General features: G+C 44.6%; 1 protein-coding gene across 2 annotated transcripts in view; it reads left to right on the top strand.

Annotated features, from left to right (window-relative positions):
• The first annotated feature begins 3,276 nt into the window (after positions 1–3,276).
• Positions 3,277–18,403, top strand: part of LOC100768899 (UL16-binding protein 1) — a 157,714-nt gene continuing 142,587 nt past the window's right edge. The window contains exon 1 of one of the 2 annotated variants that reach the window (XM_035440398.1): positions 3,277–3,450. In XM_035440398.1, coding sequence (XP_035296289.1) covers positions 3,363–3,450 — 88 coding nt within the window. In that variant the 5' untranslated portion in view covers positions 3,277–3,362. The remainder of the gene's footprint in view (positions 3,451–18,403) is intronic. The other variant, XM_035440399.1, reaches the window with a different exon arrangement.

Below are 18,403 nucleotides of genomic sequence, written 5' to 3'. Positions count from 1 at the left end.
AGCCCGGCTAGAGTTTGACTACCTGTCTCTGGCCTGTAACCTCCACAAGGCAGTGACTCAGCAAGGCCTGATGTTAAGACTGCCCTCTGCCTAGCTACCTGCCAGCTTGGTGGAATATTATTGGCCCTTACTCCTCAGGTCACCTTACCCCATCCTAAGATTCCCATCTCCTACCTCAACCCTATATAAGTTCCTGCCTGTTGCAATAAATCGAGACCCTGCTTCCACAAGTCTCCCCACTCAGTGTATATTTCTCCCTGGTAAGTAGGAGGAGGGAGGGTCTGAGTCATCAACCCTCACCATCCTTCTCAGCACCAGGTAAAGACCAGCTGGACAGGCTCTTCCTCAGATCTATCTGACAGAGAACCCAGCAATTACTGAGGTCACTGCTGTCATTCTCCAAAGGATGACAAGTGTGTACTGTGTCAGCCACAACACAGGAAGCAGGAGAAACAAGGAGTAGACGGCTTAGAGGCCTGCATTCTGGGAGATCTTAGCCTGAATTGAGGACTAGGAAGAACACCTGTGACCTACTGTGTGCCCATCCACTGAGCCGTTTCCCAGTTGAGAAAAATAGACTAGACTCCCCATCCTCCCCAACCCCTTAAAGTGCCCCACCACACACAATCTTCCCACAGTCCCTACAAAGGGAGGATCAGTGGCTGCCAAACACAAGTCCTCAGGCTCTGGGAAGGTAAGGAAGGCCTGTATTGTGAACCCAGGACCTGCCTTTGCTTAGGGCCAAGAACTGGAAACAACTGCACACTGAACCCCTTAGATTCCAAGCACAGAGGGTTCTGCCTGATCTCTATCCAGGAGGGCCATCTGGAGGCTGCAATAGAGAACAGCAGGAAACGCAGGGATCCACGTCTCAAGTGTGAGGCCAAGAGGCCTGGGGATCTGTCTGCGGGGAAGACATTGCTATATGTAAGACTGTGTGAACACGCCTCGGGTTCAGCCCTGAGCAGGGGCAGCTCCGGAGTAGGCAGCAAACAGACACAGAGTGGAGGGGGAGGGGGAGTCTCCGGAATGGGGAAGAATGTGTTTGGGGCCTCTCACCAGTTGAGAGTCAGGAATTCCATCACAACCACCACTTGCTGTGAAGGTTGCTGACAGAGAGACAGTATTTCTTTTACAGAAGAGATGTTTTCAAATTAAAAGGTTCTTCCAATAAGGCCTGATTCCTTTCCTGGTATTTCTGGGACTCTTGCAAGCAAGACTAAAACTTTGTTTATGGAAAAGAAGAAAAACAAAAAAGAAACGGGGGGGGGGGGAACTTGCCCTGCCTTTATTTTACTAACCAGCTTGGATTCCATCCAGTGAACCCAGGAACCACATCATAAATTAATTTATATAAAAAAGGTCCTTAGGTACCTGTTGAGGTGTGTAAGCACCAACACCTAGTAAGTGGCTTTGTTTTCAGAACCCCACGCCCACATCCTGAGAGGCAGCTTCCCTCCCAGGTGTCTCTCTTAATTAACTCGGGCTCTGCTCCAGACTCACTCACTCATTCTGCAGTTATTTTCTGTGGTGAAATCAAGACTCTGGCTTCGCCTCAGCAGAGCTCTCTAAAAGGTGAGGAACCCCTGGTAACAGTAGGAAGCTGCTTCCACCCAGGGCAAAGGGTTTGGCAATCTAAGCCTGAAGCTTGAGAACCAGGCCAGACCCTGGGAGAACAAGAACAGAGCTGCATTAGAGATGGAAAGGAAAGCCCGCTGAGAGCAATATCCATGACCCCCCACTCCCCGCATGCCCGTCTTTCCTCTGGCTGTCAGACTCACACCAGCCTCCAGATGGTCATGGCCTCAGCCCCAGAGACGATTTTAATGAGTGTGGGCTAGAAAGAAGGCTTTCAAAAATGTAAGCATTTAAAATGCACGTGGCAGTTTAAAAACTTTCCCTGCTCAATTCCCACGTGTCAAAGAGTGAAACTTTTCTAGAGGAATGAATGGGGTTAATGAGAGTACACAAGTGACCCTGGTGTAGTCTGTTATTCAAGCAACTAACAGTAATTAGTCTCACCGTCTGTGACATCACAGACCCCAATTTTCATCATTGGAGCTGGAACACTGTTCTGTCCATGATCACTTGGTTGGATTGAAAATCCCTCTGTGGTGATGAGAAAAAAAATCATAGAACAGGGCCTGCCCACTGAAACCTGAGATTTCTCAGACTGCACGTGTAGGTGTGATCTTTTCACTCCACTCAACACAGAGCCTCAAACATTCACTTGAGGTTATTTAACTGATATTTAACTGTTAGCTAGGTGGATGTATGAATAACTGGAGGGACACCACATTGTAAAAAAAAATCACTGAAGAAGATATCCTAAGAGAAGGGAAATTCTAGGGAGAGGGTACAGACAGCTTAGTTATTGAAGTGTTTGCCTTGCAAGCATGAAGATTGAGCTTGGTCCTCAGAATTAAACTTATAAGCCACCAGTGAGGTGGTGTGCACTTGGAAGTGTCAGAGAAGGGAGCTAGGCGGAGTCCTGGGGACCGATGGCAGGCAGGTCCCTGGGTTCCAAGGAAAATTCTGGACTCCTCACACACTTTTCTGAAGGTCTTAGATTTTTCAAGTTTATTAGAAATACACAGTGGTGCTAACAGTTCGGTAACAACTGTCTTTACTCAGATTTCAAATAGGCCAGTATTTAGAAAGAGACCTTCTAGATGTTTTTTAAAAAAATAGAAATAAAACAAGCCAGAATTGTCTTTCTTCAGAGAGTGAATATGCAAGTTTGGGTAAGGAGGTGAGAAGAAAAACCATGGTCTTAGCAACCAAGAAAATCAAAGGTCTTAGCAACCGAGGAGGAGGAAAACAAGAACTGCACTGTGTTATGAGTCAGACTGGGTGGAGAGATATACCCGCCCAGTTATTGCCTGATTCCTTCTCAGGCTAAATATAAGTGACCGCAGCGGGAGGCACCAGCTTTATTCATTCACTCCTGCTTCTGCTGGTGACGGTCCTGGCAGGTGCAGGTGAGTTCTGGGAAGGGACCTCTGTGGCCCTGGGAGGACCTGGGGACACCGGAGACTTGTGTTACTCAGATCCTAGTCAAGACCTCTGTTGGCTGCCAGAGTTGGACAGAAAAGAACCGTTGAGGTCTGCAAAGAAGCAGGCAGAGCCCCAGGGATCCAGGAGGGAGCCCCCTACTCGAATCACCACACACCCAAAGAGTTCTAAGAAAAGATGAGGCTAGGAACGGAGATAGTGAGCAGAACAAAAGACGAAATGCTTCAAGTCACAGCCCAAGTATGTGAAGAAATCTGCAGTCATCGGCATGAATTATTTAGGCTTCTTCTCCTCTCTCCCGAAAGCTCAAGTCATGGCTGCAGCCAGACGGAACGGAACAAGAATCCATGAAGTGGGTTGCAGGCATCAGGTTCCTTGTTTGGTCTATGCTCACCTGGGTCCTGCCTGTCGGTGAGTGTGCACTTTCCCCATCAGGTGAGTTCCTGGGATCTAACTGAGGGTGGGGGGAGGAGAGGTGTAGACTAGGCACCATGACTAGGGGAACTAGTCTTCCCTGTGGAACCACTCCTGGCCCCTTTCAGTCACCCACCACTTCTGCGGGCTCCTCTGGATCTTCAGGGTTGGTCTTCTCACCCCACACTGCTCTAGGACTTTTTAGATATTGCAGAGTGGGAGACGGGGCTAGAAGAAATAGGAGGTCAAGATGGCAGATGGAAATCACTAAACAGAGTTCTGTGACTGGATGTGATGGGCACCCAGTATAAACCCTCTAGGAAGTTGGCAGTCTCCCGCGCCCAGGCTTTGTGCATGCTACAAACTATCTTCTCCATTCTCCTACAAATTCAGCTGTCTGGTTATGATGCCACCTGGCCCCACTGATCTGGTTTTCTATGTGCTAACTCTGGGGAAATATTTTTCTATTTGTGGTGATTGTCCTGCAGGCTTTACAGCAGGCAGGGAAAGGACAAGTCAAGAATGAAACTCATAACTCAGCCTGAAAGACCCCAGAGGCTCAGGGCCCCAGGATCTCAACCCAGGACCGCAGCAACCCCACTCACCAGGGGGAGTGGAAAGCTTGAATGCAAACAGCAAGATTTTGTTGCAGTTGTTTAACGAGCTAACCCCTAGTTAACTTGGACCTTTCATCCATCCACCACGGCGGATGGCTGGGAAAAACACCCAGAAACCACGACATGGAGATCTTATAGGGCATCGTAAGTGGAGTGTCTAGGGGTACGCACAGGCTCAGGATTGGTGTGCCTCCAGCATTGGAGGACTTACCCTGTGTTGATTGGCCAACTGGTTATTATGGTCCATAGGCCCTCTCAGGGAGGTTGCTATGCTCTGTACGTCATTGTTGTGTACATGTCAGTAAAGCACACCCAGAGCCATTAGCACTACCAGATAACTTCTGATTGGTTCCTTGCCACAAGGAAGGCATCTGACCTCCTAGTGACCAAGGCAAGGTCAGGCAAACAGGTGTTAGGCTGCCGTGGCTGCCGAAATGGAGAGCTGGTCCCTTCAAGCCCAATTTTATTCTAACTGGCGCTGGACCAGGACTTGTAGTGTCTGGCCCAGATCATATTATGCTTTAGCCATATTCAAACACAACACAATTTTGAAAAAAGTATTCAGGTAACAATTAACTCAGTCCCAAGTGTACAACAGTTTAAGACATGTTAGCACCGAGATGCCTTACGAAGTACGTCTGGCTTCTTTCATGAGAATGGGTACTATTGACTCAGAGATAGTGCTCCAGATCTAGGGTTTGGGAGTTTGACTGAGTTAAACATGATGCCTGTGGGTGTCGGAATTGGCCTGGCCCTAAGATAACATAGAAGTCACTTAGACTGCTGTAAAGCACATGTGATATCACATGTAAGAGTGCATTTTATGGTCTAAAAGCAATGCCAAGATTTAGGGAAGAATGTCTTGGGTAAGTAAAAACAAATTCTGGCAAAGATAAGGCAGAGCCTGTCTCATCAGACAGCACAGGATCACTAAATTGTAAAATGACATCAGTCTAATGTTCCAGGAAGAGCAGCTTAGCACCTCATTCCTTTGAAGAGGTGAGCTGTGTGTTTGACTTTCTGGCTTTTCCAGTGCTTATCTGTGAGCACAAAGCTCTTTGTTCTCTACACCTATTGTCCCTCAAGGGTGCTGATCTCTTCTTAATCACAGATGATTCCTCAGCCCAAATATCACACTAATAGCCAATTCTTAACACCCATCCCAACTTTTTGTTTTGCTGTTTTTTGAGACAGGGTTTTCTCTATACCTTTGGAGGCTGTCCTGGAACTCATTCTGTAGACCATGCTGGCCTCGAACTCTCCTTGCTTCCCCCAGGAACCTCTAGAACTGATCTTCCACTATCCATATTAGTCACAATTTTTATTTTCCAAAGACTCACAAGAATGGCCCATTAAATTCCGAGAGAGTGTTCAGTAGAGTTTCCAGCTCCAAATTCCCAAGTCTTGGTCCCCAAAGCACCAAATCAGGTTATCACAGAAAAATCCCCACTTCTCTGGGACCAGTTTCTGCCTGGTTTCATTTCATTTTCTGTGACATAACACCATGACCAAAAGCAACTTAGAGGAAGAAGGCTTAACTTGGCATCTAATTCCACATAATACTCCATTATTAAAGAAAGCAAGTAGGAACTTAAATCATCACATTTATAATCAAGAAAAGAAAGGGAAATGTACCCATGCTGCCTTCTACTTGTTCAATTGCTCTGGTCATGAAGTTCAGCATTCCCTATCTGGAAATGATACTGCCCTGGGGCTGATCTGGGTACTCTCTCAATTAGCTTAAGACAACCCTGGGTCCTAGGTACTTATGGGCAGGTCCAGCCATGCTCTGTAGTTGGATTTGTCTGCCTCACCTGCCACGGTCCCAGATAATCACACTGAAACGTATTATCAAGGCTTGGTCAATAGCTTAGGCTTGTTTCTAACTAGCTCTGTAACTTAAATTAACCCATTTCTATGAACTTACTTTCTGCCTTGTGGTTTTATACCTTTATTCTGTACTGCCCATGCTGCTTCCTCTGAGTCCTGGCATCTCTAGAGACACTGACTTTCTTCTTCCTAGAGTCCTCTGTGTCTAGCTATCCCAGCTATACCTTCTGCCTAGTTAATGGATACTTAGCTTTTTATTAAACCAATAAGAAGGTGCCTTGGCAAAGACACATCTTCACAGTGTACAAAAAGATTATCCCACAACAATGCTCTTCACGGATGAGCATTATCTCTGGCTACTTTAAAGCTAGATGACCAGAGATGAACAGGTGTAATGGAGACTGTCTGACCTGCAAAGACCTTCATTATTGACCATATAGCTCTATTAGTTACTTTTCTATTGCTATGATAAAACACCAAGGCCAAGGTAACATACAGAAGGAAGGATTTGGAGAAGCTTACAGTTTCAGAAGGACAAGAGTCTATCATTTCACAGCAGAGAAGCATGGCAGCAGGCATGCATAGTTCTCAGAGGTAAGCTGGGAGCTAACGATTTTTGGTTTGGTTTGGCTTGGCTTTTTGAGACAAGTTCTCACTTTTATATTTCCAACTGTCTTAGATCTCACTATGTAGAACAAGCCAGCCTCAAACTCATAAATTGTTCTACTTCTGCCTGTTAGTGTTGGGATGAGAGCCATGGGACACCATGCCCAGCTGAGAGTCCACATCTTAACCCTCAAACAAGGTCCAGAGATGAAGAAATGGGAATGGGTTTCAAATCGGCACCCCCAGTGACATACTTCCTTCAGCCAGGCCATACCTCCTGAACCTATCTGTGATTTGTGTGCTGCAACTAAGTCTGAGTATTGGGCTAAAGCCTCCAGATTTAGTTAAAAGCGGAGACATCCAGCTGCTTGTGCTACGTGCGTCTGTCCATCTTTATACATTGGCCATTTTCCAGGGAGAGAGCAGCCTTATATACACTTATAGCACAGTGGAAAAACCCCAGGTGTAAGAGCTCATGGAAGAGCTCCTGGAGAGCTCATGTTTTCCCAGGTGTAGTGTGGCAAGGCTGGGGCTGTAAGTAGGACTAGAACACAGGATGCACCTGTGGTTATTAGCTGACAAGCAACTCACAGACACCCCATGGGAGCTGGGACCCAACATCTCCCCCTTCTTTGTATATAAATTAGCTGCTGTCTTAGGACATTGATGCCACCCTTACCTGTCAATGGAGAAATCACCCAGGCTGCATGACTCTCTTGTCTTAGGTTGACTGGCCTCCCCTTGGTCTCACCTGTCATTGGCTGCCTAATTTTTCTGTAGGCTCAGCCATAATTGAGCTGAAGGATTCTCTGTAGTCATTGAGTGACAAATTAAACCTAGGCTTGTCTAGCACTGAGACACCTTAGCCAAATGAAGTATATGATAACAAGTCCTATGGCTGCAAGGCCCAGAGATAGGGACCATTGTTTGACTAAATGGCCTACCATCTGCAGTCCCCTGAGGATGATCTCTGCAGAGGATGGAGGAACTCAGGTCTCATTTATCCTAATAATTTGATTGGCCAATTGATGAGTATAATTTGTTGACTAAGATTTAAACTTCCTACCTGGACTAAGTTATTTATGGAGCTCTGAGTGCTAAGAGCCTCTGTTACTTCCCCTGCCACTTTATCCACCATGCTGGCTATAGTTACAAACTGTGAGATGGCAATCCCAGATACGCTGGCTGCTATAGCAGCAACTGCAATAGCTGCAATCACCCCAACAGTGATGTCAAAGTCTCCCTTTTATCCATCAACTTGCAAGATGGCCTGCCTGTTCAGAAACTGGAACTCTGGAACCCACTGCCTTCTTTCTTTCACTGTAGATTCAATGACATTAAGGGTCAGGAACACTGGTTCATCGTGTTTCACTCAAACTGGCTTGGGCAGGCTCCCACGGTCTCAGGCCGGTTTTGCTCTACTCCATGCATCTCACCAAGCGTTCTGGCAGCCATCTAGCTTTATTCTTTTCCTGCAAGAAAACACACCCTCGACCCTAAATTAGGGCAGGACCGGGTCTTCTCCACTGTCCAGTGTATTAGGTGGATACTGGAAACATTACTCCCCCTTCTTTTTATCTTTTGAAGTTGCTTTTTCAAGGAGCTATGAGAATGTCCCATAATTCCTTGTCCTTGAGTGTAAATAGGAATACCTGTTTTTGGATCAATTTTCTTTTTTTTTTAAAGTAGGTGGGGTTTTGAGGGAGCAATAACACCTCTTGGGTCTTTTATATTGTTTAAAGAATTTATTTATTATGTATAGATCTGTTTCCATGTATATCTGCACACCAGAAGAGGGCACCATATCTCATAATGGAAGGTTGGGAGCCATCATGCGGTTGGTGGGAATTGAACTTAGGACCTCTGGAAGAGCAGTCAGTGCTCTTAACTTCTGAGCCATCTCTCCAGCTCCCTTGATTAATTTTCTATTGAGTACAAAATAGCTGAAATGACCTACCAGAACATCCAGCTCCATTGTCTGTTTCATCATTTTTGATAAAATGTATACATGTAAGCAACACATTTTAAACAATAACTTATCATATGTTTAGAAACCTGAATATCTATCAACTCCCATGTGCACATATTTTAACTTACCAAATTCTGTAATAGGAGTAACATCCATTTGCCATAAGTGATTAGGAAGTAGGCTTCCAGGGTTCACTCCTAAGTTAGTTACAGATAAATATTGTGGGCACACCTTATTGTTAGACAATTTTAATGAGCAGTCTCTCTAGTTTATGAGACTGTAAAGCTCTCTTTACCTGAGATAAAGCAACCAAAAAAAGAGAGACACTCTGAGCTTGGAATGGGTTTTTTCAAACCTCAAAGCCTAGCCCCCAATGACACATTTCCTCCAATCAGGCCATACCTACACACAAGGCCACACTCCTAATCCATCTCAAGTAGTGCCACTCCCTGAGGACCAAACATTCAAATAGTTGAGACTATGGGGGGGGGGCATCCTTATTTAAACCACCACAGCCCTGACCTCGTGTAGTTTTCATCCCTATACATCTGCCAAGGCCTGTGCCTTTCTCCCTGGGCATCATTTCCATGCTCAGCAAACAAGAGTCCTTCATGCTTCTCCAAGGAACAGAGTGGACATATTTCACATCACATCCCCTTTGACACATGTACTTCTCAGAGCCTTTTTACACACATCCTTCACTACCAGCTTTAGAACGTCTGGGTTTTCTATTTCAGACAGTATGGACCAGCCTCTGGCCAGGTTCCTGTAAGCCAATCCTGGAAAACATGGGCATTGCCTCCAGAAAATCCTGGCTGTTTGCTGACTACTAAAAGTTCTATGTCCAAAGCATGAGGACATAGCTGAGTGGTAAAGGCATGGAGAATTCAGGGTTGATCCCTGGAACTCCTGTAATGGAGCCAGGCATGGTGCTGTGTGCTTTTATTGTCAGTACTAAGAAGGCAGAGGCAGGGGAACCCTAGGGTCAGTGGCAAGACTGTCTAGCCTACTTGGAGAGTGCCAAGCCTCTTAGAGACCTTGTCTAGTCATACTACTGTAACACACGTGTAGGAGGGTATAAAAATGGTTTTATCTAAAGTCTGGAGGTCTGAGTATAAATACTTCCTACTAAGATATTATTATTATTATTATTATTATTATTATTATTATCATCATTTATTGGTGCATATTTGGAAGTTATTATATCAGGATGCTTTCTTTAAACCACCTTCGTAATTCCCTGTTCCTGCTTTAGCAGAACAGTTTCCTTTCCTCTAATTTCTAAGTGGATTTTTCTTACAGATGCTTATTCTATCTGATCAACCAAATGCTGAGTTTGTTACCTTTAGCTCAAGCCACAAAGCTAGTTCTCTACTCCAGAGGGCTCAAGTTCATGTCCACCAAATCATCCAGGAGAGTGTACTGAGTGAGAAGGAATCCCAGTCATTCAAGAACAAATTCAAGCCATAGGAGGGCCAGGACTGGGAAAGTAGAGTGTGTGTGTGTGTGTGTGTGTGTGTGTGTGTGTGTGTGTGTGTGTGTGTTTGGGGGAGGGAAGGAAAGAGGAACCACAGAGATAGGAAGAAACAGGAGGGAGAAGAAGCAGAGAGGAGGAGGGAAGAGGAAGCTGGTGGAAGGAGACCAGACTGGAGGTCCCCAAACCTCCAGCAATCCAGCTCAGACCAGAAGGGAGGGGTCAGAAGGAAAGAGGGTTTTTTTTGTTGTTGTTGTTTTTAATTTTAAACATATCTTTTTGCATTTTTAGTGTAATTATTGAAAGTTGTTAAGAGTTCCTTTTAAAATTATTTATTTTGGATTGCAGTGAACACACACACACACACACACACACACACACACACACACACACACACACACAGGAGAATATTTGTGTACATCCTCACTAGGTCCTGCCTGCTTGTTGCTGCAGTTTGTTGAACAGAACACCCCTAGGATGTTGTGTTTTCTGTTGCTGTTAGTGAAAGCCAGGAGACCAGTGGCCATAGGTGTGCTGGGTAACACCTGCCTGAGGAAGGGAGAGAGATCAGGGCTTCAAGCAGGTCACAGACAGAGACCTTTCCCTGAGAATGAGTCAGGGCTGCATTTGATGTGGGAGAATCTGAAATCTGATACCCAACAGTGTTGTGTGAAGGGCCCAGTGGGGACACGGGGACTCGGGTGAGGACTGTGTTCACAGGTTGCAGCTCCCTGTTCCATGACAAGTTGCAGCATTACTCCAGGAGCCTTTCCTGAACACCCAGGCTCCATGCTGAGTTCACCATGTGTTCTATGATGCCTCCTTTCCCTGTGTTTTCAGCAGATTTTCAGTCCCAGGAACACAGATACTATCTAGATACTATCTGATATGTTTTATTCTTCAGCAATTGATAAAAGTCACTATAAGTATTTATGAGATAAATCTTCCTGGTGACAGTGTGTGTATCTCAGGTGTCCTACCACCCTAAGACTGTCAAAAACGGCACAGAAATAAGGGTCTAGAAGTTGGTGGATATCTTGACTAGAGGGTTCCCTTCCTGTCCTTTGCCCTTCAGAGGGATTCTGTGTGTCTTCTGGTGTCACAGAACCATGAGTCGTGTGACTTTCTGCTTCCTGTTTGTACCTCACTTGTATGTTTCTCTCACAGATACAAACTCTCTTAGTTGCAACTACATTGTCAAGGCTCGCTCCACACAAAGAGAGCCCTGGTTTCAAGGGCAGTGCTCAGTGGATGGAGTACCTTTCCTTCAGTATGATAATAACAAAGCCACGCCTTTGGGTGACCTGGGAAAGGAGGTAGATTCCACCAACGCATGGACACATTTGATTGAAACCCTGAAAAGCATTTTGGAAGAGTTGAGGAAGCAGCTACTTAGCATGGAACCAATGGCAGTCAAGACCAAGGGTAAGTGTGGGACAGGATGTACAGATAGGGGGTATCAATTAGAAACAGGAAGGGCAGAGCAGGCAGAAAGGGGCTGTGGATGGATTTGCATAAAAGGGCTAAATATCAATCCAGGCTAGAAGCACATGGTACCCAATGGCTAAGAAATGGCAAGCTAAGGAGGAAAGAACACAGGTCCCTAAGCATGTGGAGAAAGACTTGACCTTGGAGTGGTGATGGCTCTATAAGGGATAGAAGATGATGGTTGTGTGTCATTTGCAGGTCATCAAATATTGCAGGTCACCACAATATCTCAGTATAAAGGAGAACAACTCACTACTACATCTTGGAACTTCACCATAGGTGAACAGAATTCCTTCTCCTTTTTTCCAAATATCAACACTTGGGGAGTCACTCATGATGAAGACAGAGGTACCATGAAACAATGGGAGACTAACAGAGAACTAGTACAAGATCTCAGGAAGTTCTCCATGGGAGATGCTAGTCGCTGCCTCAAGGAATTCTTAAAGCACTGGAAGGAAATGCCAAGTAAGTAGCTAGGTGAGTTATCACAAGGAAACCTCCACAGGGTAGGAAAGGCATGGCAGTTCTCATGAAAAGTCTGGTGACTTCTTTATGAAGAAATCAGCATGTGTGCATGATGGAAGATTCATAGAGTAATTTGATAGAGTGATTTCTTGGTGGTCTACCTGTCTGAGGAGCCACAGATAACCACAGGGATTCCTCTTTCCCATCTCACTCCCCAATGTTTCTCATTCCCTATTAACCAATGGCCCAGGCACTACACGGCCTGCTAATGGGCCCAGGTCTGTGTGCATCACTGTAAACTTCCAGCCTTTCCTTCCTCACTTAGAGCTGCCCTTCCACCAGGTCCACATCACTTTGAGAGTCGTCACTATCTTTCTCTGGAAACAATTAAATGCCACCAATCATGCCATCATCCATAAAGTTCTTACCACAGTAAATATGTCACATTGTATTATGGTTCCATAGACATTTGTTTTCTTCGGTAATGAAATAAATTCTACGAGGACATCATACAAACAACTTCACTCCTCTCTCTACTCAGGACCTTATAGCTGCCTGGGAAGAGAAAGTGCTGACGTTTTTTAGTTTTATCCATAATGTCCTGATTTTTTTTTTTTTTAAGGACCAACATCAAGGGCCCCAGATATCAACCAGCTTTCCCCTGTCATCCAGCCTCTTGATACCAGGCATGGTTCCAACAATAGTACACCTACCACCAAGTCACTAGACATCCACATCATCATCATCATCTTTATTTGGATTTACATTTACATGTAGGAGAAAAAGAAATGTCATCCCTAAGGAGGTAAGGAGCAGGCTGGGGGCTCTCTCTGTTTCTTGGTAGGGTTAGTCTGCTGAGGACTTGGGACAGGAATCCCACTGGGTATCATAGATGTGAATTACTGTCTCATGTTTGCATACCAAGGGCCTTACCTACTGAGCCATCTTCCCATCCCTCTAACACTGACCTTTGGACAGTCTGATTACAAGTTTAATATACTTTCTTCTTTTCAGACATGAGAACTGAATTTAAGAAGCTTCCAAACACCTCACTTGCATGCACTCCTGTCATGACCCTTAGAGGGGCCCTTACCATGTATTGATTCCAAAAACAATGGCAAAGCTATTATTACACAATCAACTAGGACTGCCCATTTACTGTTTCTGTCTCACTTCTTAATTCTGTGCCACATGCAATTGAGTGGTTGTTGACCCCAGAAATGGTTCAGTCTGAGAACTGGTTGGGTGACCTGGAACTCTAAACCACCTTCATTTCTCAGGGGTCATGGTACATCAGGGTAAAAGCTAAGCAGTGACTTGCAGACTTCTCTGTTGGGGTGAAGGGCTAACTACTTTCAGACTCATAGCTGAAGTTTTGTATCTCACTACAAAACTTTTCCAGACAGAAATCTTCAGCTGCCCATGAACTGTCCCATCAACTGCCACAAGCCACAGAAGAAAGAGATGCCCATGGAGACAAATGTGTGTCAGGAGCCAGCCCTGGTCAGATATAAAAGTCTCCTTTACAAGAGGCTTGGCGACCTCCATGCTAAACCACCAATTTAGTCAAGCACCCCACCCCTTAGGTTAGTGTCCCGAGATAAACCACAGGAACTTTCCGGACACCTGCCCAGGCCTGAGGGCATTTAACACCCATTCCTCCCCCTCCCTTACTTCCTCTTTCTTTACTCCCTCCTTTCTCTTTAAAAACTCCCTGCTTAAATTCAATAAACAGACCTTGACAACACATTGCTTGGTCTTGCTCTTTCTTTCTTGACCATTTATTTTCAGGCTTAGTTCCCCTTGTGACCCACGAATTACTGGAGCCCCATGGGCCGGGGTAAATGTGGAGTCCCCCAACCAGACCACTAAAATGCTGTCCCAGGATGATGAGTCCAAGACATGGGAGTGAAAGCATTTACTAAACCAGACATCTTCATCACCCCACACAAGAGAGTCAGGAGTCTCTCAAAAAGGAGGAGGAAAGGACGTAAGAGAACACTGTTTTTCAGCCATGACATGGCTGTCTCACTGTCTCCATGGCTGTCTCATGGAGTACTCAAGTACTCAGAGCTGTCTCAGCAGCTCTGAGTACTTGCATGATCCCTGCACAAGAGCAGGCCTGTCAACCTCCCCTTCACAGAGGGAGAGGACCTCATGAGTCTCCAGAGCTCCCTGGAATCTCTCTGCAGTTAATGGTGCTAGAGGGAGAGACATTGTGTTCAGAGGTGTGTTCACTAGTAAGGAGCCCAGGTTCTTATAAACAGCCTGTCACCCTCGCTTCATTAATAACTGTCAATGGAATCATTGCACCGAAACAATTGAAAAAAAAAAAAATCCTTCACATGAAAGTAGAGGAGGAGTAATTAGGAAGAGTAAGCAACCTGGAGGGAGTGGGAAGGAGACCTGAGAGGCAACTGAAGGTTTATATGACTAAAATACATTATAAAATATATAAAACTTTATGGTGAAAGCAATTACATGTAATTAATGTGCTAACATGCTGTTTAAAGATTTGTTTTTACTTTTAATATTTATGAGTATTTTACCTGTGTATGGATGTATGTGACATGTGTACCTGGTACTTGCAAAGGCCAGAAGAAGGCACCAGATCCCCTGGAACTGGAGTTACATGTGGTTATGAGTATGGGAACTGAACCCAGGTCCTCTGCAGAAGCAGAAAGTGCTCTGAATTACTGATCAATCTCTCCAGCCCTCTAATAAATTTCATAAAATACTATAAATGTGAGGAGTGGATGGGGAGTAGAATGGGGAGATGGTAGGAGTAATGGGAGGACAGGTGGGAGAAAGATTGTTTTTAATTTAATTAAAAATTAATTTTAATAAAGAATATAAACACCTGAATATTATTAAATATGGGGCAGGTCTTATAGCTAATATCATAATACAGTTAGATGTTTCAGAATCAAAAACCTAAACACATTGTTTTTTTTCATTTTTTAAATTCTTTAAATTTCGTTTTACATTCTAACCAAAGTTCTCCCTTCTACCCCATAACTGGCCCCCAGCTCAACCCCAGGCCATTCATCCTAATGGGTGAGTGTTGGGCCTAAAAAGGCCTGGACACAAGGCATAGTAGAATTTCCTGAGCCTTACTAGAGTTTGGAGACCTGTCTTTAAGCTATCATTTCCGTATAGGAGTGACTCAGCAACACTGCCTCTGCCCAGATATTGCTGGCGTAGTGAGATATTATTGGCCTTTACACCTCGCCCCATCCTGAGGTCCCCACCCACTTTCTCAACTCTGTGTAAGCTCATGCCTCTTACAATAAAGCAAGAATCTGCTTTGACAGGTCTCCAAGACCCAGTGTGGTTCTCTCCAATGACTAGGAGGGAGGTCTGGGTCGTTTACATTCACCATGATGGTCAGCCCCTGGAAGTGACCAGCTGGACATGCTCTTCCCACAGCCCTGACTGCTGCCGGAGGACCCGGCAGGTAAGGGCTTCCATGAGGAATCAAGAACATCAGGCCCAAAAGGGTGGGGGCAGAGCCAAGCCCCTCTCCCATGCATTAGGGCTGAGCATGGCTCCTAGAAGCAAGCTCATGTACCAGATTTGTATCATGGTCCTACTGCCAGGGGCCCCCAAAATAATAGGGGCTTCACAACTGTCTTCTGCATACAAAGGGCCTAGTTTAGTCTCCTGGAGTCTCCACAGCTGTCAGTCTAGAGTTCATGAGTATCCACAAGCTTGGTTCAGTTATCTGTGCAAATTTTTACTTCATAATCTTGACCTTCCTTGCTCATATATTTCCTCCTTCCTCTCTTGGATTCCCAGAGCTCAGCCTGGGGTGTGGTTGTGGATCTCTGCATCTGTTTCCATCAATTACTGAATGGATGTTCTATGATGATAGTTGGAGTACTCACCAGTCTGAATACAGGTTTAGGCCAGTTCAGGCATCCACTCCACTTTGCTATGAGTATTATGGAGTCATCCTTGTGGATTCTTGGGAATTTCCCTAGCACCAGGTTTCTCACTAACCCCATAGTGGCTCTCTCTATGAAGATCTTTCTTTCATTGCTCTTCCACTGCTTCTGTCCCCCCTCGACCCCCCATTCCCTCATGTTCTCATCTCCCATCCCAGTCCTCCCCCTTACCCTACCCCACATGCTCCCAGTTTACCCAGTAGACCTGATCTAATTTCCCTTCCCAGGGCGACCCACGGGTCCCTGTCAGGGTAATCCTTGTTACCTAGCTTCTCTGGCACTGTGGATTATAGATTATAGATTATAGATTGCCATTTCACAGTCTGTAACTATAGCCAGCATGGCAGGGGAAGTAACAGATGCTCTTAGCACTCAGAGCTCCATAAATAACTTAGTCCAGGTAGGAAGTTTAAATCTTAGTCAACAAATTATACTCATCAATTGGCCAATCAAATTATTAGGATAAATGAGACCTGGGTTCCTCCATCCTCTGCAGAGATCATCCTTAGTGGATTGCAGATGGTAAGCCATTTAGTCAAACAATGGTCCCTATCTCTGGGCCTTGCAGCCATAGGACTTGTTATCATATACTTCATTTGGCTAAGGCATCTCAGTGCTAGACAAGACTAGGCTCAATTTGTCACTCGATGACCACAGAGAATCCTTCAGCTCAACTATGGTTGAGCCTACAGAAAAATTAGGCAGCCAATGACAGGTGAGACCAAGGGGAGGCCAGTCAACCTAAGACAAGAGAGTCATGCAGCCTGGGTGATTTCTCCATTGACAGGTAAGGGTGGCATCAAAGTCCTATACCTAAGACAGCAGCTAATTTATATACAAAGAAGGGGGAGATGTTGGGTCCCAGCTCCCATGGGGTGTCTGTGAGTTGCTTGTCAGCTAATAACCACAGGTGCATCCTGTGTTCTAGTCCTGGCTTACAGCCCCAGCGTCGCCACACTACACCTGGGAAAACATGAGCTCTCCAGAAGCTCTTCCATGAGCTCTTACACCTGGGGTTTTTCCACTGTGCTGTAAGTGTATACAAGGCTGCTTTTTCCCTAGAATAAGGCAGATGAATAAAGATGGAAAGACACACATAGCACAAGCAGCCGGATGTCTCTGCTTTTAACTAAATCTCCAGGCTTTTGCCGGATACTGGGACTTATTCGCTGCAGGGATACCACAGAAATGGTCCTACTGATTTCCATAGCAGCTGTACAAGTTTGCACTCCCACCAGCAGTGGAGGAGTGTTCCTCTGACTCCTCACCCTCTCCAACATAAGCTGTCCTCAGTATTTTTGATCTTACCCATTCTGACAGGTGTAAGATTGTATCTTAGAGTAATTTTAATTTGCATTTCCCTGAAGATTGAAGGATGTTGAGCACTTCCTTAAATGTCTTTTGGCCATTTGAGATTCTTCTGGTGACAATTCTGCTTAGCTCTGTACCCCATTGTTCAATTGGGTTATTTTGTATTATGATGTCTAGTTTCTTGAGTTCTTCATATACTTTGAAGATCAGCCCTCTGTCTGATGTAGGGTTGTTAAAGATCTTTTCCCATTCTGTAGGCTGCTGTTTTGTGTTATTGACTTTGTCCTTCGCCTTACAGAAGCTTTTCAGTTTCTGGAGGTCCCATTTATTGATAGGTGCTCTCAGTGCCTGTGCTACTGGTGTTATATTTAGGAAGTTGTTTACTCTGCCAATATGTTCAAGGATACTTCCCTCTCTTCTATCAGGTTCAATGTAGCTAGGTTTATGTTAAGGTCTTTGATCCATTTGGACTTGAGTTTTATGAATGGGGATAGATATGGATCTATTTGCATTCTTCTACATGTTGACATCCAGTTATGCCAGCACCGTTTGTTAAATATATTTTCCTTTTTCCATTTTGATTTCTTTATCAAAAATCAGGTGTTCATAGGTGTGTGGCTTAATGTCAGTGTCTTTGATTCTATTCCATTGATCCACTTGTCTGTTTTTATGCCAAAACAAAGCTGCTTTTATTACGATAGCTCTATAGTAGAGTTGGAAGTCAGGGATGGTGATGCCTCCAGAAGTTCCTTTATTATACAGGATTGTTTTAGCTATTCCAGGTTTTTTTTATTTATCTATATGAAGTTGATTATTGTTCTTTCAAGGTCTGTGAAGAATTGTGGTGAGATTTTTATGGGGATTGCATTGAATCTCTAGATTGCTTTTGGCAAGATTGCCATTTTTACTATGTTGATCCTACCTATCCAAGAGCATGGGAGATCATTCCATTTTCTGATATCTTTAGTTTCTTTCTTTAAAGATTAAAGTACTTGTCATACAGGTCTTTCACTTTGGTTAGAATTACCCCAAGATAGTCTATATTATCTGTGGCTATTGTAAAGGGTCATGTTTGTCTGAATTATTTCTCAGCCCATCTATTATCTGCATATAGGATGGCTACTGATTTTTTTAGTTAATCTTGTATCTGGCCACATTTGTGAAGAGTGTTTATCTACTGTAGGAGTTCCTGGGTAGAGTTTTGTATACTATCATATCATCTGTGAGTAGTTTGACTTCTTCCTTTCCAATTTGTATCCTCTTTATC

Source organism: Cricetulus griseus, chromosome 2 (assembly GCF_003668045.3).
Source record: "Cricetulus griseus strain 17A/GY chromosome 2, alternate assembly CriGri-PICRH-1.0, whole genome shotgun sequence".
In the NCBI taxonomy this organism is placed as follows: domain Eukaryota; kingdom Metazoa; phylum Chordata; class Mammalia; order Rodentia; family Cricetidae; genus Cricetulus; species Cricetulus griseus.
Note: the sequence above shows the minus strand (reverse complement) of the source record. Positions and strands in the feature narration are given on the sequence as shown.